The 25,831-nt window shown below is 37.9% G+C and overlaps 1 protein-coding gene across 1 annotated transcript in view; it reads right to left on the minus strand.

The window, feature by feature from the left end:
* add2 (adducin 2 (beta)) overlaps positions 1 to 25,708 on the minus strand; it is a 55,672-nt gene extending 29,964 nt beyond the window's left edge. The window contains 6 exon segments of the mRNA XM_051930452.1: positions 4,555 to 4,635; positions 7,930 to 8,081; positions 8,369 to 8,510; positions 9,786 to 10,021; positions 21,804 to 22,061; positions 25,345 to 25,708. Of these exon segments, the coding sequence (XP_051786412.1) occupies positions 4,555 to 4,635; positions 7,930 to 8,081; positions 8,369 to 8,510; positions 9,786 to 9,980 (570 nt within the window). The 5' untranslated portion in view covers positions 9,981 to 10,021; positions 21,804 to 22,061; positions 25,345 to 25,708.
* Positions 25,709 to 25,831: the final 123 nt, after the last annotated feature.

Genomic DNA, 25,831 nt, shown 5'->3' on the forward strand with positions numbered 1-25,831 from the left:
AGTTCTGCCATCTTACAGGTCTCATCAAAGATTCAGTTAGTCAAAAAGCCTTCCATGTAGATGTTTAATCCATTGTTAACAGCTATAAAAACCACAGTAAACCAGGAAATACAAACAAGTAGTGTTCATAGTTCCAAATCCAGCGTGGAGTTATTGCAAGTATGAAATTGATTAAGGAGTGTAGATGATAAATGGGACACTTGCATTTCAGAAAGTAATGACAGAACGGTCACAAAAAAAAAACAAAACAAAAACATAAGCATTTGCTTTCTTACCTTAAACAATTACACAGATAAAACTAGGACTGTTTACTGTAGATACTTTGGCTAATGTGAAATTTAAAACAAAATGATCAGCGAGAAAGTGAATTTTTTCTGGTTAAATTGAATTTGAAGCAATGTGATACACCTATGCAGTTTGCTTTTATATTTCTATAATCACTTTTTGTGCCAACCAGTTGGCAGTTCAGCAGCAACTTTAATGCAACAAAGTGGGAAGGTGAGATGTCACAAGTGGGAACTCTGAAAATAATTACATTATGTGAACAGAGCATGTCCTTATATTGTTCAAATCAAACTTCCCAGTCATGACAGGAAGAGAACTACACTCTAAACTATCCATAAGTCACATAAATTAAGACATGTGTGTCCTGCAAGAAAATCTCATCTGAATTTGTTACTGCCAGAAAAGCCAATTGTGAAACTTTCTCAGTATCAATGCAAACTCCATAGGGAAGACATTTCAACAAAGAATTATCTGTCCCAACAACTAATTTTTTGCAGCGCAAACCATCACACTACAATATTTTACACAGCACACATTAACAAAGCACTTAGAATAGAATTCAAAGTGGCAAGTGTATTGCTTCATCATTATCCAAACCCACTCATTCATACAGTGTCACAGGAAAAGTAAGGTTCCATTGGAATAGAATTCCATATCTTATAGACAGGATGCTGCAGAACAAGCTTAGAGGGGGAAATGTTTCATGATGGCTTATAAATACATTATAAAGCATACCAAACAGTGTTTCAATTCCATGATTGTTCAGAGTATAACCTTTTAGCTGAATTATAAACAGATTCTCACTGATTGTAATATCTGTAGGCTAGTTGGACAGTAAAGGGCCATAGTCAGAAAGGTTGTAGAGTGATATGCTCAACAGGAAACAGGATTATAGGCAAGAAGGAAATATCAATTGTTTGCTTCTCTACTTGCACATCATATATCTTGTTCAGGGATTGTGGTAAGGTTGGGGTTATTATTAGTACAAGGCTACAACACTACATATGCAGTATACTATCTCTCCATGACAGTGCAGACCAAGTGGAAGAGAACAGGATTTAAAAAATGCTGTGTGACAGTAGAGCGAGACCTTAAATTGCTTAAGCAGATGCTACTGAATATCACAATATATACAGCATAAACCAAACAGGACAACTGAACAGATATTCATGTTTTTAAGGGAAACTTTGCATGCCCTCGTACCTCTGTCAGTCGCTAGAATATGCCAGACTGGGCCCAGTTTTCAGCCCAACAAAAAGAGAAAAGGAAATTAAGATAACAAAATCTACAATTTTGCAATCAACCTAATTTATTATTAGTGTATTGCATGACTAGACCCTCACTGCTTTACATATTTACAGATATACTAAAAGTAAAATAATAACATTATCTATAATCACACCTATATAATGCAAAATTGACCGATCGCATTCACTCAATAAAACACTTTCCACGTTTAGTTAAAAAGCTGAAATTTGGCAGGATGGTACATTTAGTTCACTAGGTAAACACTTAAGAAAGGCATCTTCGATATATTAAATATTTAGGGGTAAATTCCTCCTTCCAAATAAACAAAAAAAAAAATACCCCAAAGATCTCAAAAACGCATTGATGAAGTTGAATAAATATGGTGATGTAGAAAAAGGAAAATTAGCTAACACGTGCTCTTTTATTTGTCGATACATTTTTTTATTAGTCGATACTTAGTAACACTATGCCCAACTTCTGTGCTCTTTGCTGCACTAAGAGCATGATTTGTGCAAATAAAGAACACAGCAAAAGTGTTTGATAGACCTCACATGAATAGCAATCAGTAACCAAGTAGGGTAGATGGACAACTGCAGATAGGACAGTGTCCTGGACAGGAAAAAGGAGATGTTGATTCTTGGTGTTTTTTTGGGGGGGGGGGGGGGGGGGGGTTATGGGGGGAGGGTTGGTGAAACTGAAGGAAAATTCCAAGTCTCAATGGTTGCAAACACTGTTTTCTTCGCTGTTGACTACCGCCTCTCATCTTTGTTATCAGTTCTGCTTCGTTGACCTCCAGTGAGTGGTAGAGCTGGTAGGGAGGATAGTTGATTCCCCCCTTGGTTAGATTGCACAGGTACTTGTCAGGCGCTTTGGCAGACATTGATGGTTTTCAACACATCTCAGTAACTGAAACAGCATTTTTTTCCTTTCCCTCATGTGCGTGACACATCAGCAAAAGTCACTCAAGACACACACTGACATGTGGATATACAGAAGTGGCGATACCCTTTCAAGCACTGCTTTGCATATAAATGCACATCTGCAAATGTACAACTGCCAAAAATAAATACTGTACTTGAGATAAACTGCATAAAAAAATGAAAATCATAATCTAATAATAATGTGAAATTTAAGTATTCATTCAACTTCCAAAAATGCCAGAAATGACTACACCGTTGGGCCCCTGAGCAAGACCTTTAACCTGCAAATACTTCGTCCTGAGTATAACGTTAATCTGCACCCAACCCTGTAACAAGGTTCTCCAACTTGTGGGTTGGTGGCAGGATTGGCACTCTAGCCACTGTAGATATTTAAAAAAAAAAAAAAAAAAAAATCCTCCCACAGTTCAGTGTGGTTCTGAGGTGTCACCTGTTGCACAGCTGCATTCAGATCTCAATCTGGGCAGTTTGCTGTGTGGTGGGTGCGGCAACAAGATGTAATCTGCGCATGCTCCTATTCTCCTCCTCCTACTGATTACCCATTTAATAAAAAAAAAATACACTTTCCTGTAAAATGGTGTTTGGTGGTGGGTCAGTGATTGTCTGGGGAGGCATCATGTGGCGAGAGTATGCAGGCAGATCCTGGAGGAATTGATACCATTGACTGGCCTCCCATGCTCACCTGACCTAAATCCAATAGAACACCTCTGGGACATTATGTTTCTGTCCAACCGACGCCGCCAACGTTGCACCTCAGACTGTCCAGGAGCTCAGTGATGCCCTGGTCCAGATTCTGGGAGGAGATCCCACAGGACACCATCCATCTTCTCATTAGAAGTGACATTGTCAGGCATGCATACAAGCACGTGGGGGCCATACAAACTACCGAGTACGATTTCAAGTTGCTGCAATAAAATGTCAACAAAATTGACTAGCCTGCCGCATCATTTTTTTCACTGATTTTCGGGGTGTCTTTGAATGCAGCCCTCTGTAGGTTGATAATTTTCATTTCCATCAAATGATGTAGGCATCATTTCTTTCCTAACACATTACCCAGTCCATATCAGTAGAGATATCCAGCAGGATTTTTTTCCCCCCATTGAGATCTGATGTGTTTTCAAAGTGTTCCTTTAATTTTTTTGAGCAGTTTATATTATATAAAAAATTAGGTCTTTAAGTGTGCCTAAACAATAATTAAATGCAATAAATAAAAATTAACCTAAGACTAGTTGGCAAAAGAGACAAAAAAAAAAATCATTCCACATATGTTCCATTTACACTTGGCCAAGTCATGCAACCAGTTTCCTCTACTCTTAAATGGATCTCACCCTCTCTTGCCAGAAACCTGCCTCTCAGCATCTGAATATGTTCAAGTATGACATTTTAAAAATCTGGTCAACCTATAATCCCAGAGTCATGAACTTGAATATCAAAGGAACTAATCAGTAAAGCAATAACTTCCATGATAATATTAATTAAGCTTTCAGACTTCATTAAATTCTAATTTGTGTTTTGGGAAGGACAGTGTAAATTGAAAGTATTTTAATTTAGTGTTCAGGTTTTAAACGAATCCGTAGCAGAGTAGTTAATGTTGCTGCCCCACAGCCACAGGTGACGGAGGTCAAATCCCATGTCGGTTGCTGTCTGCATGTTGCTTACGTTTTCTCCCAAGGTTTGTGAATGGTATTTTGCTACTCTCATTTTCCCTCCGATATTCCAAAGCCATGCTTGTTAGGTTAATCTGCAATTTTAAAATTAGTCCTGTAGTTTTGTAAATGAATGTGCCCAATAACAAACTAGTTTCCAGTACAGAAATTATTCTTTCCTTGTCTCTGGTACTATGGAAAAGCCTTTATATATAGAAGAGAAAAATGGATGGAAGAATAGTTAAAGAAAAGCACTTTAAAATAGAGGCGCCTACTATTTTTGGAGCTCTCTGGTAACCCCTTAAAGAAGGATAGTTTTATAGTTAAGACCACAATACAATGTTTTTCTAACACAAGACTGTTTAGATGTCAGTCCAAAGTATGTTCACCCCTACCCTATCCCTAGTTTTTGTTGCTTACAATTTAAAGATACTTACGAGGCTTGAAGCAGTGACCTCACTGTAAGAGAGTCCTTGAGGAATGATCAAAAAGTGGTCTTGTTCTTTACTAACTCGTAGCTGTGAACACAAAAAGAATCTAGGCTAGTAATGCATGTATAAAAAAAGTAATAAAAGTCTCAAAAAATAAACATGAAATAAACTTTCTGGCAAATACAGTATTTCAAACTGTTGAAGAGACATTAAAACATTTAATGAAAATGTACAAATCAGCAGCCACATTGTTGCAGCCAACTGAAACACAGAAGTGGTTCAGACTGCCTGGACCTTAGGGATTAACTTCAAGAGCGTTCATTGACTCTACGACTATTTACAGAATTCAAGGCAAAATTTGGACAGAACTTTCACCATAAGTGGAACTTGTTTAATCTGGTCAATTCAAGCATTGAGGAATTAATCAGTACTGAGAATGTGTGTGGTATTACTATAGATTTTCCCAAATTTTTCACATGTTGTATACTTTTTGCATTTTCTTCTGATTTAGATGAATATGTCAATTTTCACATTCTTTGCTAATTTATGTTAGTTCTTGAGTGACACCTCATGACTACATGTTATAACAATATTGCTTAGTTATTATTTGTAACTGTTCTAACTACACTGACACATTCCTAGCTTCAAATTGTTTTGCTGCTGTTAATGAATTTCAGACTGAAACGTACAATAAAACCAACGATCCATTGCCATTTTAAGCAGCATTGGGAACCCATCACAAACAAAGACAGAAAGCAAGCTAATGTGAGCAATTAAATGTTTAACATGCTGATTTGTATAACAAATAATTCAGACAAAAAAAATAAAAGAATAACTACAAAAGATTAAGCCAAAAAAGTGTTCTATACCTAACACATCTGTCGAATATATAGACCCTGGGAAGGGTGGCCTGTCTAACTACTGTCAAGTACCCATTTCTCTCGATTTTTGCACTGTGAACAAGTCTCTCTCTGTACCCAACTGTCCCAGCTCAACTACGTAACACGATGAGCTTATCTTTGGTTTTGCTGTCCTAAATGTTCTACTCTGAATGCTTCAAGGCAAATCAACCAGGAAAATCTCAAAGTAAATGTTCTTTGACATGTATTTATACAGGATTCATTAACACGTTTCAATCTTGACTTGAATCAAACAAACACAGAACACACTTCTGGACTACATTGTTTTCTGGCCTGATAGTAAACCATTCTTAATACTTGATTACTGTTTTTAAGTACTTTAATCTCTAAAGCATCTGTATATGCGGACAATTTTCTATATAAATCTGCTAAATGTCCCATGATCCACTGATCCTAACTTTCGTACTATTATAAACCTACTTGTTGCATGTTCTCTTTTCCTGAGTATTGTCAAAGTAAGACTGAAATCCCATCCATTCTCATATTATATTACAAATAAAAAGTATTGACCCCCCCCAACACAACAAGTTCTTACATTTTATTGTTCTACAACTTTGAATCAAAGTGTCTTTTTTTGACACGGACATTAAAGTATTTTTCTGTTCAGTATGAGAAAAAAAAAAAAAGATCTATTCAAAGTGGACTAAACACAAAAACTAAATATAAATCATTGTACAAGTATTCACCCTTTTTTAATATTACACATAAATCACCACTGGTGCAGCCAAACAGCGTTAGAAGTCACATAATTAGTTCAATGGACATCACCAGTCTGAAGTCAATGCGTATTGTAGTATTGATGCACCTTATCTGAAAGGTCCAACTTGTGGAGAGTTGGTATCACACAGTCAATATCTCACAGCTACAGTATACATCTGCCTAGAGCATGGCGTCCATAAAAAAGTGAGTGATCACGCAAAAAAATAACTAGTGAGGGAGGCAACAAAAACACCTATGGGAACTCTGAAGGATTCACAAACTACAGAGGCTAAGACTGGAGAAATTGCAAAGACAACAACTCCTGTCCGAGTGCTTCACCAGCCGCAGCTTTGTAGGAGAGTGGCAAAGAGAAAGCCAATATTAAAGAAAACACACACAACATCTTGACTAGAGTTTGGCAAAAGGCCCATTGAAGAGACTGAAGTCAGCTGGAAGAAGGTTCCAGGGTCTGTACAATTTGGCATTCAGACTAAATGCCACGTCTGACGACTGCACATCACCAAAAACACACCAGCAGAGCGTGGAAAGCTTGTAGGAGTAGAGGGTAAAATTAACACAGCAAAATACAAGGAAATCATGGTGGAAAACCTGATGCAGTCTGCAAGAAACCTGCACCTTGGGAGAAGATTTTTTTTTTTTTTTTTCCCCCCACAAGACCGCAACCCCAAGCATAAAGCCAAAGCAACACAGGGATGGCTTTAAAGCAACAATGTTACTGCCCAGGAGTGGCGAGTCAGAGTCTAGAGGTTTCAATCTACTCGAGAATTTTTGGCTGAAATTGAAAATGGCTGCTCCCTCATGATTCCCACAAAACCTGGCACAGCTTGAGCAGGCTCAAAGAAGAATGGGGGGAAATGGCAGTGTCCTGATGTGCAATGCTGACAGAGACCTCTGCATACAGGTTCAAGGTTTGTCATGGCTGCCAAAAGGTGTGTCTATTAAATCTGACTTGGAGGTGAATACTAATGCAACCAATTACTTGGTGTTTTATATATGTAATTAACTTTGATCACTTTGCAGAGATCTGTTTTCACTTAATATTAAAGAATCTTTTTTGTTGCTCAGATTCAAAAGCGCCAAATTAAATCCGACTAGATTCAACATTGTATAACAATAAAAGGTAAAACTTCCAAGGGGGTGAATACTTTTTATAGACATTGTATTCCACTTGTCCTCCTCCCTGTGGACTCTTTCCACCTCTCACTTCACCAGGCTGTTGCTGTTAAAGTTCCATCCTGGTTTTATCCTTCAATCTGGTAACAGACTACTGATCCTGGACATTCATAATAAAAAGGACTATGCAAATTTTTATCCAGCCAAACAAAACTGAGCTAATAATATTGAGAATCCAAAGCACTATAAATACATACTTTAAATAGCAATAACTAGGTTGTTGTGTTTTATTACTATATAGTATTTGTTATAGCAAATCTTTTCAGATTATTTTTTTTATTTTATATGGTGCTTTAATCCAAACAACTAGTGCATAATGTAACATTTTTATATTTTTCCATCTGAAACATTTGCAACTTAAGTGACATTATTACAATCTAATACATCATCAACTAGACAATTGTTTCATACAAACATTTAAAGACCAGTATATATCTTTTGTTTAATTTACCTTTATCAATTTAATACATTTTCAATAAGCTTATGACCTCAGATGTAGGTTGCCCAATTCTATGCATCGTTCTTAACCAAGAAGCTTTAAATATATTAATGCTGAATTTTCACTCACAGTCAGATAGGCAGAAGTCAACTGAACCCATCCATGTAGGTCCAGCAGTCGGTAAACACTGGATAACTTGCAACGCATTAGCCTCTCTCCTTTGGCTAGGGTTCCAGGTTCAGAACTATGTAGATCATTGATGGGGGTCACCATGGTCATACCTTGGATGAAGGGAAAGAAAAGCCAGAGATGACCATTAATTTATTTTCATACCTGAAATTAAGCCACCTGTATTTAGCAACTGTAAAATAGGTTTCTGGAGCACACATCTTACTAGCATACCATGCAACAGTTGAGAAGATTAGTTTCAGACACTGGTTTCTGTTCTGTTCAAATGATCTTATAGAGTACCTTACATTGGAAAAGTTTTATACAATTAGAAAAAAATTTTCATCTGAAATAAATCAAAACTAAAAGTGTTTTACACCATGTGTGTTTGTGTACCTACTAGAAGAGTAGATAGGCAGGCTGGCTGGCGCACCATGCAAGGCCATGAAGTCCGCAATCTGCTGAAGTGCCAGTAAATTGGAAGAATTGTTCCCTTTCTTCATTTGCTCCTGAATCAAGCTCTCCAGCTCTTCTCTGAAAGACTAAATACAGGTATAAAAATGTTAATAATGTCTAAAAAATATATAAAATATATAAAACCACTGTTTCTTTGTGCCGGTCCCAAGCCCGGATAAATGGGGAAGGTTATGTCGAGAAGGGCATCCGGTGTAAAAATTTTGCCAAATCATATATGCGGAAAAAGATGATCTGCTGTGGCAACCCCTAATGGGAGCAGCCGAAAGAAGAAGAAGATATAAAACATTTAAACAAAACGTTAATGTAGAGAAGCTGTATGAGCCAGTCCTTACTTGGGGTGATTTACAACTTGCCAGATCAGAGAAGACCTTTTGTTAGGGAGAAAGGTGACCTGGTGTGTATGGTGACGCTTTTCGTTCTATGAGACATCACACTCCAGGAAGAAAGTTTGGAGAATGTGAGAGATTTTTAAATTTATGAACCTGTCAGATGTGACTTGGACAGGCCCCTAAAGAAGGAAGTTGTACAAAGTAACAATGAGCTGGCTAAAAAGAGAGCAGAGCAGAGCAGATGACCAGAGAGACCCAAGTGTAACTATGAGTTTATGCGCCGTCTGAAACTATACATCTAGCACAGTGGTTCTCAATCTGTGGGGTGGGCCCCCCTAGAGGGGTGTGAAGTAATAAAAAGGGGGGCGCGAAGATGTGAAAAAAAGAACAAGTATAGAAAATATGAAAAATCTCTATTGAAACCAAAACAAAACTTAAACTACATTCTGATACTAGAAAAATAAAAATAGTTAGATAAATGTCGATAAAAGTTAAGTAGGTATAATAAAATATGCATCTATGATATATTAATTAAAAAAGAACAAATTGGTATTAGTGGGCTCCTTTCAAAAAAACGTTAGGGGGGCGCGATTAAAACTTATGAAAACTCGGATCACAAATACTTAAAGGTTGAGAAACGCTGATCTAGCACAAGAATGTTAAAGCAACGTTTTTATTTGCTTTTATTTATGGCTGTACTTGTAATTTTTAAAGATGACAACTTACTATCTATAATACATAAATACATTTATAACTTTTTCTCCTGCCTGTTCAAGTACTCGAATTGTCTAGGGTTACAGATGTGAAAGGAAGGGAGAAATTCTGAATGACAGTACCATACAGTATGGTAAGAGTATAGAATTGGGGCCCTTCTGTTAAGGTCTACGTAATGAAGAGTAGAAAGGGACATCTGCCACTCCAAAACATAATATACTGTCTTTCAGTAAGGAAGACGTCAAACATTTGTTCTGTTTCAAATGTGCCATAAACAATTTGTAAGAACATACTTACTGGACTCTGCAGAATTACTGATACTCTTTTCTTCTGTTCCATCATGTTGAAGTCCTGTCTTAGGTGTGGAGCCATGTTGCGCAGGCGAAGGTATTCAGGGTCAGCTTCGCTAATTCGCTCAAAGTACCGCTCCTTGTGTGGGGATGGAGAAAGAGAAGGGGTGGAAACCCCTTCAATGGGGCCATCACTGCTCATCTCCTCTGGCAGAGGACTGAGAGATGGTCCGCTGTGTTTAGCTATGAAAGAGAATAAAAAGATAGAGGGTGCCACTTGTTTGTTGTAAGCTTTTTAACAGACATGCATATATCGAAGTGCAGGATGACACATGCTTCATATTGGTTTTTTAAATGTACAATTCTTAACTTTACCATCTACACATGAAATCTCACTACAGGCATTGACTTGGACCAAAATCAAACCCTGTCATTCAAGTACATTTAAAGTTATCATTTAAGGTGTGAGCCATTTCATTCCAAAGACTTTTTTTTAACAATTAAAAAATATATATGCTCTAAATTAAATTAGTCAAGCTTGAATGAAGAAGGGGCGGCACGGTGGCGCAGTGGGTAGCGCTGCTGCCTCGCAGTTGGGAGACCTAGGGACCCGGGTTCGCTTCCTGGGTCCTCCCTGCGTGGAGTTTACATGTTCTCCCCGTGTCTGCGTGGGTTTCCTCTGCTGCTCTGGTTTCCTCCCACAGTCCAAAGACATGCAGGTTAGATGGATTGGCGATTCTCAATTGGCCCTAGTGTGTGCTTGGTGTGTGGGTGTGTTTGTGTGTGTCCTGCGGTGGGTTGGCACCCTGCCCAGGATTGTTTCCTGCCTTGTGCCCTGTGTTGGCTGGGATTGGCTCCAGCAGACCCCCGTGACCCTGTGTTCGGATTCAGCGGGTTGGAAAATGGATGGATGGATGGATGGATGAATGAATGAAGAAGTAACTCAAATATATAATAAAATGACAGCATAAGAATACTTCAAAAGCAGACAAAGTGTATTCAAAACTTTGTATGTGCCATGAAGTTGCTAAATTCAGTGATATATAGACAGGTATAAACAAATCCAATGTTCTTGTATTCCATCCGCCGTGCTGAACAAAACAATAGGCTAAGTGGATACTCCAAAAAGTGTGACTGGACCCAAATTAAACCGTAACTTGCAGCTTGAAGCAAACGCATGAGGTACCTTTTGGATAAACTTTTTCTGCTGGCTTATATATTTGAGAGGAAATTCACTCCACACATTGTCTTTGCCCTTTCAGCTGGCACATGTTTTCTGTTACTGGGCCACATACGTGCCTTGAACAGTTATATGCCATCTGTTGTGTTTCCCTTTAACTGCAAGGCCACGGGTAGATGACAGTTACTAGCAAAGCTAGTATTTAACAAAGCATGATTACCCTGAGCAGTGCATCACAAGGAGCTGTAAATAAACTGCTCAAAAAAATTAAAGGAACGCTTTGAAAACACATCAAATCTCAATGGGGGAAAAAAAATCCTGTTGGATATCTCTACCGATATGGACTAGGTGATGTGTTAGGAATGAAAGGATGCCACATCGTTTGATGGAAATGAAAATTATCAACCTACAGAGGGCTGAATTTAAAGACATCCCGAAAATCAAAGTGAAAAAATGATGCAACAGGCTAGTCCATTTGTCGAAATTTCATTACAGCAACACCAAATCGAACTCAGTAGTTTGTATGGCCCCCACGTGCTTGTATGCATGCTGGGGGTGGGGGAGCAATGAGACAACAGATGGTGTCCTGGGGGATCTCCTCCCAGATATGGACCAGGGCATCAATGAGCTCCTGGACAGTCTGAGGTGAAACCTGGCAGTGTCAGATGGACTGCAACATAATGTCCCAGAGGTGTTCTATTGGATTTAGGTCAGGCGAGCATGGGGGTCAGTCAATGGGATCAATTCCTTCATCCTCCAGGAAATGTCTGCATACTCTCGCCATACGAGTCCCTCCATGGATATGTATCCCAGACCATCACTGACCCACCACCAAACCGGTCAGGCTGAATGATGTTACAGGCAGCATAACATTCTCCATGGCTTCTCCAGCCCCTTTCACATCTGTCACACGTGCTCAGGGTGAACCTACTCTCCTGTAAAAAGCACAGGGCGCCAGTGGTGGACCTGAAAATTCTGGTATTCTATAGCAAATGCCAATCGAGCTCCATGGTGCCAGGCAGTGAGCACAGGGCCCAATAGAGAACGCCAGGCCCTCATGCCACCCTCATGAAGTCTGTTTCCGATTGTTTCGTCAGAGACATTCACATCAGTGGCCTGCTGGAGGTTTTTTTCTATGCTCTGGCAGTGCTCATCCTGTTCCTCCTAGCCCTAAGGAGCAGATACCAGTCCTGCTGATGGGTTAAGGACCTTCTACGGCCCTGTCCAGCTCTCCTAGAGTGACTGCCTGTCTCCTTGAATCTCCTCCATGCCCTCGAGACTGTGCTGGGAGACACAGCAAACCTTCTAGCAATGGCACGTGTGCCATCCTGGAGAAGTTTGACTACTTGTGTAACTTCTGTAGGGTCCGGGTATCGCCTCATGCTACCAGTAGTGACACTGACCATAGCCAAATGCTAAACTAGTAAACAGTCAGAAAAGATGAGGAGGGGGAAAATGTCAGTGGCCTCCACGTGTTAAACCATTCCTGTGTTGGGGGTCGCCTCATTGTTGCCCCTCTAGTGCACCTGTTAATTTCATTAACACCAAAGCAGCTGAAACTGATTAACAACCCCCTTTGCTACTTAACTGACCAGATCAATAGCCCAGAAGTTTCATTGACTTGATGATAAACTCCGATTCAAAAGTGTTCCTTTAATTTTTGAGCAGTATATAATGCATTGTACAGCCCTAGAAAAACACAACATAGTTAAGCAATTTAGTAAAACATCCATCCATCCATTATCCAACCCGCTATATCCTAACTACAGGGTCATGGGGGTCTGCTGGAGCCAATCCCAGCCAACACAGGGTGCAACGCAGGAAACAAACCCCGGGCAGGGCACAGGCACTCACACACGCACACACACTAGGGACAATTTAGAATCACCAACGCACCTAACCTGCATGTCTTTGGACTGTGGGAGGAAACCCACGCAGACACGGTTTAGTAAAACACTTGGGGGAAAAAAAAATCCAGATGTCAATGAATCTAAATTGTTTCCACAAGAGTATACAGTAGGTGTGTGCAGGAGTGCTCCATACGATAGAGTAGTAATGGATTGTGCTATAAAATTGTAAGTACTTTTTAAATAGAATAAACTTAAACACCAAGCAAATTGTATTAAGCATACAGAACATAGAAAAAAACGCAAAATAGTAAAATGTATGAGCGGCACCGAGATCCACACAATAAGAGATTTACCCAGTACAGCAAACATGTTTAAAAATGAAAAAGGGTGGCCAAAATTTTCAACAGTCTTACTCTCATGAGTACTGAATATTTAGAGGAATCTAAACTTGCCACTTCAAAGTATTGTAAAGTATAAACTTTACAAATGCATATACAGTGTTAAGAATAATAAACATTGGCAAAGCTGACATACATTTCAGTGTTCTGGCAACACCAAAAGACTAATAATTTGACAACAATTCACCACTGATCCAGTGTAGAACTATGGGAAATAATTCCATTCAGAATAACAGGTGACTGAAGGATCTTTACAACATTTTTGACTCCTAGTAGCTTAGACGTTTTTACTACTTTAAATTTGAATGTGTGTGTACAGTACTTAATCAGGGGGTCTTCAAATGTGAGTGCTGGTCTTTCACTGCTGTGTTGGGTTTATTTTTATTTTTTTTAAATGTCACACCATCAAAACAGGGAAAAAACACTAAATTCTGTCTGAAAAATAAGATGCTTAGTAAGCTGTATGTTGAGTATATGATTTTCTTCAATGTTTTCCTAAAATATTTTGTAGGTTTAAGTGTTCTTGCCCTAGAAGGAGAAAATTAAATACCAATAAATCAATAAACTAAATTATTGCATTCATGATGAACATTCATCTAAAATGTCAGTAATATATTTCTAGCTAATCATAAATTTACTGAACAGCCAGTCATAATTACAAATACAGTACATATTCTTTTACATAGTATATTGTATATAAATATATAGCTTTATTTCATTCTGTTAATGTACAGTATGTGTTTGTGTATATGGCTTTTAGTTGGTACTGCAGTACTGTTAACTATTCCGAGGAGTAATAATTTCTTTGTGCTATGTACATATGACAATAAACTTGAACTTGACTTGCAGCCTAAAGTGAAAAAAATTAAATGTAATTTATTTATTTTTTTGTAAATAATAATTCAGGGACTAACTGCTCCATCTCTTTCTGGGGTGTATGCAGATTCTTTGAAAAGCAGATTAAAAAAAAAAAAAAAATATGCTGTACAACAACTTTTTTTTGTTCTCTCGGTGTTTTTTCTATTAACAATTTAAAGTGTATACTGTACATGTTTACTCAGACTATATTAACACTTTTTGAATTCATTCTTTAAAAAAAAAAAAAACAAAAAAAAAAAAACAAAATATGTATGTCAATACATATACACTATTGCACATCAGATAAATTTCCTCTCCTGCAAAATCATCTTTCTAATCGTTTTGTATACTGAAGAGGAGAAATTTGCTGTCAAATTAAATTGAACACTGCATGAAATTTCTTTGACTTCAACTAGCAATAGAACTAGAACCACTTGTGAAAGACACATTCAAGCATCTGCCTCCCTTATTAGACACATGTTCTGACTACGTCTTCAGCCTACACCCTACAATTTTTGTGTATTTATCAGCTGCTAGTTCAGCTCCATTTCTTACTTAGATGGAAGAATTCCCCTCTGCACTCTGTAGTATAATCAGGAGGGGACTTTCTCTACTAATTAAAAATAAATAAATACATTTGTTCAAAGGAGAGCATCTCAGAAAATAGTTCATCTAGTGCATCACTTGATCATTAAATTCCTTATCCAACATCATTTGGCTAATCCAGTTTAAATACCATGAACTTTACAGACTCCATTAATCCCAACAGCCTTATATCTATATCTCTCATATATTATATATATAAAATCCTAAGCCCAAAAGGGCAACGATTTCGGGGGAAAGATTATATACGACTTTAGGTCACGTGTTTTGTCACGCTTTAACTTGGGCTTATTTTAAAACCTACATATACAGTATATGTCTGGTATCATTCTTTTCAGAATTTATCAAACTTTAATGTGATGTTCTTAGATTTTCAGATTCTTATTCCTTGTTTAAATTATAAACTAAAAAATATCAAGAACTCACGTCCTGCGAGATGAGACTTTGTGCCAAGAGATTTAACCACGCCCAGAGCTGGAAATAAAAGACAAAGAGTAGGACAGCTGCTGTACAGGTTTTTAAACATTTGAAGTGCCATGCGAGATGCACATCATGCATCACGGCAGCAGTAGCAATCCAACAGCTGATCGAGCAAAGTTTAAAAAAAAAAAACCAAACACACCTGTGTGTCCCATTGTAATCACCGTTTAAGAGGGGGTTTCGGAGGAGCGACCGCGTCTCCTTGGGGTGCGTTCAGCCTCCCTCTTCACAACATGAATGGCAGAGATGCGAACTGGCTGGTGCATAGCGCAGACCGGGGGGTTGTTCAAGCAAATCGAGCAGGAGGTAACCCCCTAATGTATATATCTTCTCATATAATATGCTACCGTGGCTGTTGGTTTGTCTGTCCAGGATTTTAAATCACCTGTAGCTCACAAACCGTTTGACCTGTTGACCTGTATTGAGGACATCAGGATACACCCCCAATGTTGTCTAGGTATCTTATGACCACAGAGAGTCAGGACATTGGTTTTACATTCCCTCCAAAGAATGGCACCATTTTTATAGCGCACCGTATCATCACTGCACTGGGACATTGGGATCCACACACAGACCAGAGGGTGAGTGTCCTCTGATGGCCTCTTCAGTATCTCCTCCAGCAGCAACCCAAGCTTTTCCTGGTTGGTCTCCCATCCAAGTGCTGGCTGGGCCTGAACATGCTTAGCTTCAGGTGGGTGACCTGTTCTGAAGTGCATGTGGTAAGGCTGCTGGATAATTAAGATAATGCTTCATGAAATGCACATTCAATTGACTTTTCCTAAATGGAGCAAATTGGCCATCAAAAGTATAAAGAAGGGAAGAGTTGAATATTAAACATCTCTCTCTGAAACAATCATTTGAAGACAAAAAGGAAACCTTTACATAAACAGCTGGCCACACTGGCTTTTTACTTTGCATAGCAAGCGACATAATAAGAACATTTGACATACTACTAAAAGACATTGTAAAGAAAGATCAAAACAATTTATCCAATATCATGAAAGCAGTAAAATTATTCATACTTGTTATTCATAAATATCATTAAACCGTCTCTGTAACTTAAAAGTATAAAATTATTTGTAAAAGAAAATCCTTTTCTTCATCATTGTAATCATACAAGGAAGGTTGCTTTGATCTGATGGATAATAATGTAATTCTGCTTTCTGTTTGTTATACATGTATTTATGGAAATTTTTTTTTTTTTTTTATTTGTGATAAATCTTAAATAAGGACAAGCAATGGATAAACATGCAGAAGGGGAGTGGAAATGACTCAGTTTGGGTGACAGGGAGCAATTTTGCTGCTCACTGTGGTTTTCTTTAAACACCTACAATTACTTACAAGTCTTAAAAGCACACAGCCAGAAACTGTGCCAGAATTAAAAGCCTGCCAGAAGGATGCAGACAAGCACAGAATCACAACACTGGTACCGACATACTGTATTTGCTGAGGCAGTAACCGCATACGGCCAACACATCACCAGAATAGACTGCAATGTCTTAACACAATCAATGAATGGAGGAAAAAAAAAAACAATATTTGCTCCTACCCAACTAAAGTGGCCATGTGTTGTATGTTTGCCAGATATGCTGGTAAGAATTTCATTGTACATGTGACAATACAACACCGAGCAGAACAAAAACCTGAAGCAGTCGTAAAGCAGTGAGTTGGAAACCACTACATCCATAACTATTACTCACAACTGCTATTATGATGAAGCTATAAATCCAAAAAGAAAATTAACAATATAAGATAACCAAACACACAAAGGGAAAAAACACTTAAATATGGTTCTGAATAAATAAAATTTTGATGATTTAAAAAAAATGCAATACTTTCATTTATGATTATATTTATGCAATAAATGTTCGCTAAACTCTTGAATGTATATTCAATAGTGAATTTGAACAAATGTATGTGCACCATTTATATAATAAAAGACCCTTTCTTTCACAGGTGATTATCATCATGTAAATACCTGGATAGCTATAATATTCTAGTAGAGATAAATACTTACGTAAGTGTATCTTATTACATGGCTACACTCTGCTGTTTGTCTCTTACTGTTTCGTACTTCTCACACTTCTGATCTGGGCAGTGGCATAGTGACCCAGATGAGGCCTTCCTCTGGGGTGTAGTATGTTTACTTGTGTATTTGTTTCTGTGCTGATTTTGGCTTCTTTCTACAAATCAAACATATTCTCTGTGGTTGATTAGCAAAAATTAATCACCTTATTGTTCTGAAACACCCTTTCTACCTGTGTATGCTACCGAGAAGACAGCACTCTCTATTTACATTAATCTATTTATTTATTTGACAGCTCTGCTATCCAAAATGATTGACAAATACCTGGTTTGCATAAAAACTGCTATAAAACAGAATAAAGGCTAAACTACAGGCACTGCATCAAAATAGCTTTTTTGGTATTAGTGAATATTGCACAGCATACACATTCAAAGCTAAAAAAGATTTATATTTAGACATACATTTCCCATTGGGATTAATAAAGTATCTATCTATCTAAGTGAAGACCAGAGAATGAGGTGCACTTCAAATTGGTGGTAAACTTTTCAAGTAAATACATGAATGGCTGGAAAAAGCTGGGCTCTTCTTTTCTGTACATTAAAAAAAAATATTCAAAGAACTTTTAGTAGCAAAATAAGCAGAAGACTGAATGAAGAGTTTACCATTTCTCCACAATTTTGTGTGGAAAGCCTGTAAAAATCCATCTATCCCCACCCCCATGTTCAGATCGAGTTTCAGAATTATCTCTAGCCCCCAGCTTGCAGTGCCAAACTGTAAAAGTGAAGCACCCTGCATGCTACTGATAGTACCCAGTGCTTGTGTCAGAAAGACGCTCTTTAAGAGCATGCGACCAACCGCCACAAAAGGGAGGCTGTATTACACCAGTCCCTTTTCTAACCAACAGAGATATCATTTCTACATTTTTTACTACTCGTATATCTATTAATCCATTTCAACACTCATTTTATCCAAAACAAGGACACTCACAAGACACTCAATGGTGCACCCTCATTCATATAGGCACAAATTAAGGAGTTATCAGTAGTTGCGCAGAATTGGGGACTTACACGTTAGAAGACAAAAATGCTAGCCACTGTGCCTGCCCAGATTATTGCAAGAGTTAATGTCATCAACACTGATGAAACAACTGGAATTTAATAAACCAAAAAACCATAAAAGATGAAGTGTTTGTATAATATATCTATCTATACTAACACAACACATGCCAGTGCACTAGTATCCAGTGCTCGGCTCGGTTGAGTTGCCTTCTGTACAGTGTAAGCATGGCTTAACCGAGATTGTACAGGTTAAAAGGTACAAAAATGTTATGCAAGACATATTACATGTAACAGCTGCACAGTACAATTTTGATATTAGCAGAATAAATCTTTTCTTTCCTCAAGTTAACAAATCGGTCCATTCTAATTAGTTTCTGACCAAGACAAAAAATTAAGTTCTTTACATGTCCCTTATTAGTAAAGTCGTTTCAAAAGGTGCACAATGCCAAGCTCTCATGGCCATGGAGCTGTCCATTAATACCGTTTTTTTTTTTCCTATGGATAAAACAGACATACACACCATGAACTTGGGGGCTGCAGTCCTTCTGCTTCATCTCCAAATAAAGCCCCTTTAGACACTTCTCTGTTCTGCTTAAAGCTTACTTTACCTGTACTCTCCAGCTGGATATTTGTTTTAATAACTCTTCATGTCTACTTCAAATGTGATGTTCATTGACACGGACACTGAAAAGGATTATGTGCATTGATGTTTTGAGAGCTGATTCTTGCTAAGACTACACTGCTGCTGGCACTTTTTGACTTTCAGATAATGGGGGAAATCAAAATCTGCCACGATCAGAGCACAGACGGGATCAGCTACAGTCACTCTCTCATTCTGTGATGGTCACGAACTTAAGACATTGGTAGCTTCAATACCTGCTGCTTTTTAATGCAATCTATGAGTCTGGTAATGTTTAACCTAAATTATTTGCTTTACTTGGACCGAAGACTTTTCATTCCCCGTATGACCACCTATTACACAAATCAAGTTTACAATAATGGTACAACATTGACAGTTAACATACTTGAAAGCTAAAAGGCATCTTCTGAAGGAAAGTGTGCATAATCTGCTTAACACTGCATGAAGTCAAAGAGACAGAGGAAAACATAACTGCTCCACAACAAAAACACTCAAATTCATTTAAACAACAGCAGCAGCCAAATCAGTGACAGCACTTCACTCTACAAACTTTCTCAAACAGCTGTAGGCACATTCACCTCCACTATATGTACAGTAAGTTACCAAAGAAATAGAGGAGCTTCCTTTGACAAACGCCGCTCTCTGCATCTACCATGTGATAACAGGTTACATTTATCTAAACCAGATCACTTCAAGACCTTTTTCTGGTATATTTTTAATTTGATAATTGCATACATGTAAAGAACTAAAGCCGAGAAAATGGTGGCATGGTAGTAAAAGTGTTAGCACTTTTTGTATTTGTTTTTCTCTAGATACTTTGCATTCCTTTAACATTCCAAAAACATTTATTATTTTTTGGCAGTCCTAAAACTGGCCTTGAAAGAATGACTGTGGGTGTATTGCAAACAACTAACATCCCATTCAGGGCTGGTTCCATCCTTATGACTAATCGTACTATCATAGGCTCTGTGCTCCATACCTTTCATTGCAATAAACAGATTTAGAAAATTAATGCTGCCTATAAGTCTCTGAACAACTTTATGACCCGAGATGTTAATGCTACACCTCTACAAAGTCCTAAACTAAATACCATATCAGAGTGGCATCCTGCAATCCAAAACATTCACAGCCACATATAACGAATGGCCCAAGGAGATTTCACTCATTCCCTAAAAGGGGCAAACCTTACTGCAAAAGAATTTTAGTTTTCTGCATTTAAATATCACTCATGTTAACTTCACATTATAGCATTGACTGAGAATGGCACCCTGAGGGCCTCAGATGAGTTGTTGGTGTAAAAGTGTAGCTTGCATTTTTAAGTTTATGTCAATCTGTTCTTTTACAAATTCAGTTTCTGCTTTTACACCTTTTCCAGAAGCTCAATTTGAGAATATACCTTATAATATACATTTTTTACTGGTTTTCTGTTGAATTTTTGTTTGGAAATGCCTTTACGATATTCCCTACAGTCATAAGTATTTATTAAATATTTGCTCATTAATTGTCATAAAGAAACACTGTTAGCCCCAAACCCCCATGTTACAATCAGACCAGGCTCTCTTTTATGGCCAAACTCAAAGCAATTAATTTTATTTATTATCAGCTGAGTTTCTACCCTAATGCTTGGCAAGATTATTTGCAAGTGACAATAAAGAAATACTTTCAATATTTTGGTTAGTGCAGTGTTGCTTCAAGGTGTTTGAACCCTAATGGGTAATTCTAGTCCCACAACAAGCCTATATGGAAATGTATGAATGGGCCATTTGACTATCATGCTTAGCACCTCCTTTCCAAATCTAACTACAAGGTATTTATTACCATTGAACAAATCTCTAAGGAAGACTAAAGTATTGAACTTTGGATCTATACAAAGAAACATGATCCTGAGGACTTGCTCAAAATACTATTGACTCAGGGCAGAACAATCCCAGCCCAACAGTGGTGAGGATGATTGCATTACAGATCTCTTCTTCAAACTACTGATAACTAATTAACAGGTCACTATCATCAGAGGTAATGGGGAATTCTAAAAAAAAAATAAATAGAATTATTCTTTAAACCAAAAGGTAAATATTCCCTACAAATTAGACAATCCTAATTAAAGGATTCATTTGTTAAAATTTAATGTCAGTCTTGGGAAAATGGTTGTGAGGTTCCCAAAAGCAAAATAAAAATTAGGTAACAAGTGAATAAAGTAATTAAACTTCAATAGTGCTTTTTTGTAACAAGAGTCTAGTAAATGCCATAAGAAAAGGAGTGCACCGCACACTACTACAGATTTCTCTTCCTAAGCGTTACTCTCAGGTTACCACAGAGAAGTTACACGACAAAAGCCATGTGACCTACACATCGTCACCAGGGGACGGGGTTGAGGCACGATACTCGACTTTGAGCTCAGTCATGAAGTAGCCAGTGGTTCTCAATCTAGGGGGGCACGAAGATGTGAAAAAAAGAAAACAAGAATCGAAAATATGAAAAATACATCTATTGAAACCAAAACAAAATTAACTTAAACTACATTCAGATACTAGAAAAATAAATACAGAGTTAGATAAATGTCGATAAAAGTTAAGTAGGGATAATAAAATATGCATCTATGATATATCATTAATTTAAAAAAAAAAAGAACAAATTGGTATTAGTGGGCTCCTTTCAAAAAAACAGTGGGGCGCAATTAAAACTTATGAAAACTCGGGTCGCAAACACTTAAAGGTTGAGAAACGCTGAATTGGACAGCCTTACTAATGTCTCGGTTTCAGCTAGCCCTGTATTGTAATGGTCTTTGGCAAATGTGAAGTAGATGTCAGCAACTTGGAATAAAAGACAGCAGTATAGGGTCTGTAACGGACTGGGAAGCCATTGTGGACAAGAAAAGGAAAAAACAAGACACAAACACAAGCAACTATAAATTGTGTGGAAATTCTCTCCTCACCCAGCTCGATGAAAATAAGCAATGAACAGCTCTCCAAAAATTGATTTGTGCAAGGCACCCCCCTCCTACGACCGAGTCTTGAGGCTTTTTTTTTTTTTTTGTTTCCGTTTATATTAAAGTTCTGGAAGATGACAGCTGCAGTATACAGAGAGATCAGCTGCCGCCTAGCTGAGTAGCTTTCTCTTGGGATGCAAGAGGCAGGATAGGAAGCCCATTCAGAGGCCAAGCTGATACCTCATCTTTGTTCAGTGGAGACCCCTACAAGAAAAAAAAAAAACAAAAAACAACAAAACAGAAACAGTTATCTGTGCTCTGCTTTTAAACATGGTGCTTTCTCTCCCTCTGAAGATCTGATGCTTCCAGGATCAGAGAGGCTAACATACTTCATGCCACACCCTGTGGTCCATTAATATTGGCAGCTTGCCGAATGCAGACAGAGCGAGTGCTGATTAAGTTACTAGGCATTGCGCATGTTCTCCAGCACGATGATGCCTGTGGCTAACTTCCCTTGCCATCAGCTACTACCTCCAGGTCAAACTTGATCAACTCCCATATATGCCAGCTAGAAAATGGGTTTTGGGAAGGAGCAAAGTTTAATGTATTGGGCATATAGGATTTAGATTCATTGAGACTTTGCAAACTCTTGGGAGCGTTTTAGAAAGTGAAAATTTGAGTTTGAAAAGTGGGATATGTAAATAGCTTAACAGGAGCAGATGTTCCAGTCTGTGCCGCCACCACCCCCTATTGTGCACAATGACCCACATCTGAAGCTTTAGGACAAGGGATGTAAAAAAATTTAAGACAAAGCTATAGCAATAGAGAGAGCAGTTGTAATCGGTCTTATGTTAAGACCGCCATGTCCTATTTACAGAGTCAGAAATGAAGTGTTACGAAAACAAACCCATTTTACTCTTCAGTCCCCCTCCCACCCCGAAACCAATTGACATATTCAGTTGTGAAGACAAACAAGACACAAGGGATGCAGTACTGAGCTCCCAGCTCTCAGTGGGAATATTTGCAACCTCTTGAATTAACTGTTATTTAAAGGTAGAGCACTCGTTAAACACTGTACATGTATGGAGACGATTAAAGGCAGCACATCCAAAACCTAACTCTCCAAAAAAGGTTTTTAGAGCATACCATTGGTGTCCGCAGTGGCTAACAGTGTAGCCTAGTGTCTGTCATTTGATTTCAAAGCATAAAGTTGCCTATTCAGTCACCATAATGATATGTCAAGGCTTCATTTGTTAACACTATTATATACACTATACATATATATGTATACATATCCATACACACATGCATATAAATATTATATATGCCAATCTTAGAAATGTGAAAATCATTTTAAATAAAATTTCCAAGGTAAAAAAGTATACAAAATAGATCAGAAAACAGAAGATAAAGAGTGTGACACATTTAAAACAGGATAATAGGGTGGTAGGTGACAATACTAAATGCAATTTGATTAAAATGGAACTGAGGACATTACACTTGTAATCGCATAAAGCAAAATTTACAAATGAAATCCTGAAAAAAAGTATAGGATATGTATTTTCATTTGACAGAGCACAATTCTAAAATCAAGGAGCATGTGCAAGTTAAATTAGACCCTCAGTAATTAGTCTGACACAGCTAGCAATGAAGATCTAACATGCAAAATTGAAGCCAAGCTGTGTAAGATTCAGAATGGAGTAAGAAGGCCCATATGGCTGCTGCTATGGGATTAATTATGGTGCAAAGTGCCAACCATGTTATTTGCCCCCAATCATTCCTTGTGTGTGTTTGGGCCACTTATGAGGCTCATTGTAGACTAATTCCCTAGTGTTTTCACAGTATGCTATTCTTATGATACAATAACTTTTGTGAAGTAAAGACAGGAAAGGCAACCTTCTGCTCTAGCAAATCTATTTTGGCATGGTTATAGGGACAGAAAATGTAACAACTATTTAAAGGAGTTGAGAATTGGTTTTCTTCCCAAATAATCCTTACCACTTTAGTACATAAAAATAGAAAGGTGCTTTCATACAAGCAAGTCAAACTGCAGAACAAATATATGGCTTTCTTACACTGCAGGTCAAGAAGAGAATCATTCAGGAGAGATCTGGCTTCTTTTCTGACAGGTCAAGGAAATAGTCATGGAATTTGTATGTTATTTGTTGATGTTTGGTCCAATTCCCAGTCAGTTTTAAACGAAATATTTAACTAGGGTCCTGTAATCTTTCTTTACAGCAATTTGTTGAATTACGCAGAAAAGGAAAATACCCATAAAATGAAAAATGAAACATAACATGCCAACGATAAGGGAGAATTCGCCATTCTGGGAGGATATGCCAAGAATTTGTAAAAATGTTATAAATTGCAAGGAGAAATGACCAAAAGTACAATACTGGCAAAAATGCTGTACGTTTACGTATTTACGATATTACATAAAAAAAAACATTTAGACAAGAACTATTGGAACCTTTCAGCCCCCACGCATGGCTCTCACAGCTCTGATCGCCCCCTCATCCGCTCGGATGCTATGGTAACAAGCCGCATCTGCAGCGGAGAGCTAGCACAGACCCAATTCAACATACGGTTCGCTGTCGGCAAATAAATTAATACATTTGTAATTTATAGGCGAAACACCCAAGATTTACGTGCTGCTTTTTAGGCTCCTCAATCGAGAAGGCTTGTCTCTATCCATTAAGGTTCTGCAGGCCCCAGAATCCAATAAATCAAATACTAAAATCGTATTCGAACGGTCGCTCGAATTCGGGCAGAAATATACAAAACCACCACAATGTCATAAAATTAATATGCATCCATTTATGCTAATACACAAATGCATCTCTATTATCTACATTTAAACACTCGGAATGTTTCAGAAATGAAACAATTTAGCACTACAGCATTTATAAATGTCTGCGTCTCAACATTAGTAGCCCATGGAAAACAAAACGACGAATACTGACAACGTTCTTTTCCGTAAAAATTGAACATACGGTTTGTACTGAATTTTGTATGCTTATCGCTTCACAAAACGGTCACTTTCATAAATAATGGACAAATTACACACGAATTTTCAATTTTTAGCCATTTGACAAGATAGATCGTTAATGTACGGGTAATTTGTATAATACACTTTGCTTCCATTAAAATAGAAAGCATCCAAAACCTGCCTCTTGAACATTGGCATTTCACGTTTGCAATTTACAGTGGTGTAAAAAGCACTGGTGATGAGAAATAAAATAAAGCCTTCTGGCGTTCACACCAATTGAGACAAAGAATAACGTAACAACAACGTTCCTACTGGCCGAAAAGCAGTGGCACTTTGTACGCCCCCCACTCCCCCATTACCAGCAATGGCATTATAAATCTAGAGAGCAATCAACAAAGCACTGGCATGTTATTGTTTAATAATAAAATGACTTTCATTACATTATCAAGGTCTAAAAATTCACACCATCTCATTTTATACAGTGTTCGATTTTAAACAAAGAAAATCAAACGTAAAGGCATAATAATAAAAAAAAAAAAACGTTTATTGACGGCTTACCTACAGTACCGCCTTCATTATCCAATTCCAAATCAATCGATGCAATTAAAATAATGGAACCGGTGTGCTGCTGATTGTTTGCCTGGTCACTCCGTCCCAACTTGCACACTCCCATTGGCTTACTGTCACGATTGTCCGTCTTGCTTCTTCATCATCGCTGGTGTGGTTGCTACTGTACCTGCCACGCCTGCGAGGAGCTCACATCAAGCCGACTACAATTTATTGTGCGACTTTATCGAAGCAATTTTTCCAGAGTTAACGGTAATGTTAGAATGGACTTTATACTGGCGTTTTGCCTTGATTGAAGTGTCTTCCCATCCTACTCCCCATTTGACTTAAATTTCACACCCACTATAACTCCTACGTACCCAGCGCTAACAGCTTTCAAAAGCCTAGAAATACTTCATGGTTTGACACCCCCTAGTGCTTAATGTTGGAAATGCATAGTTTGATATCATGCAGCTTGTGTTTTGCATTAAGCGGAGTA

This window comes from Erpetoichthys calabaricus, chromosome 1, assembly GCF_900747795.2.
Source record: "Erpetoichthys calabaricus chromosome 1, fErpCal1.3, whole genome shotgun sequence".
In the NCBI taxonomy this organism is placed as follows: domain Eukaryota; kingdom Metazoa; phylum Chordata; class Cladistia; order Polypteriformes; family Polypteridae; genus Erpetoichthys; species Erpetoichthys calabaricus.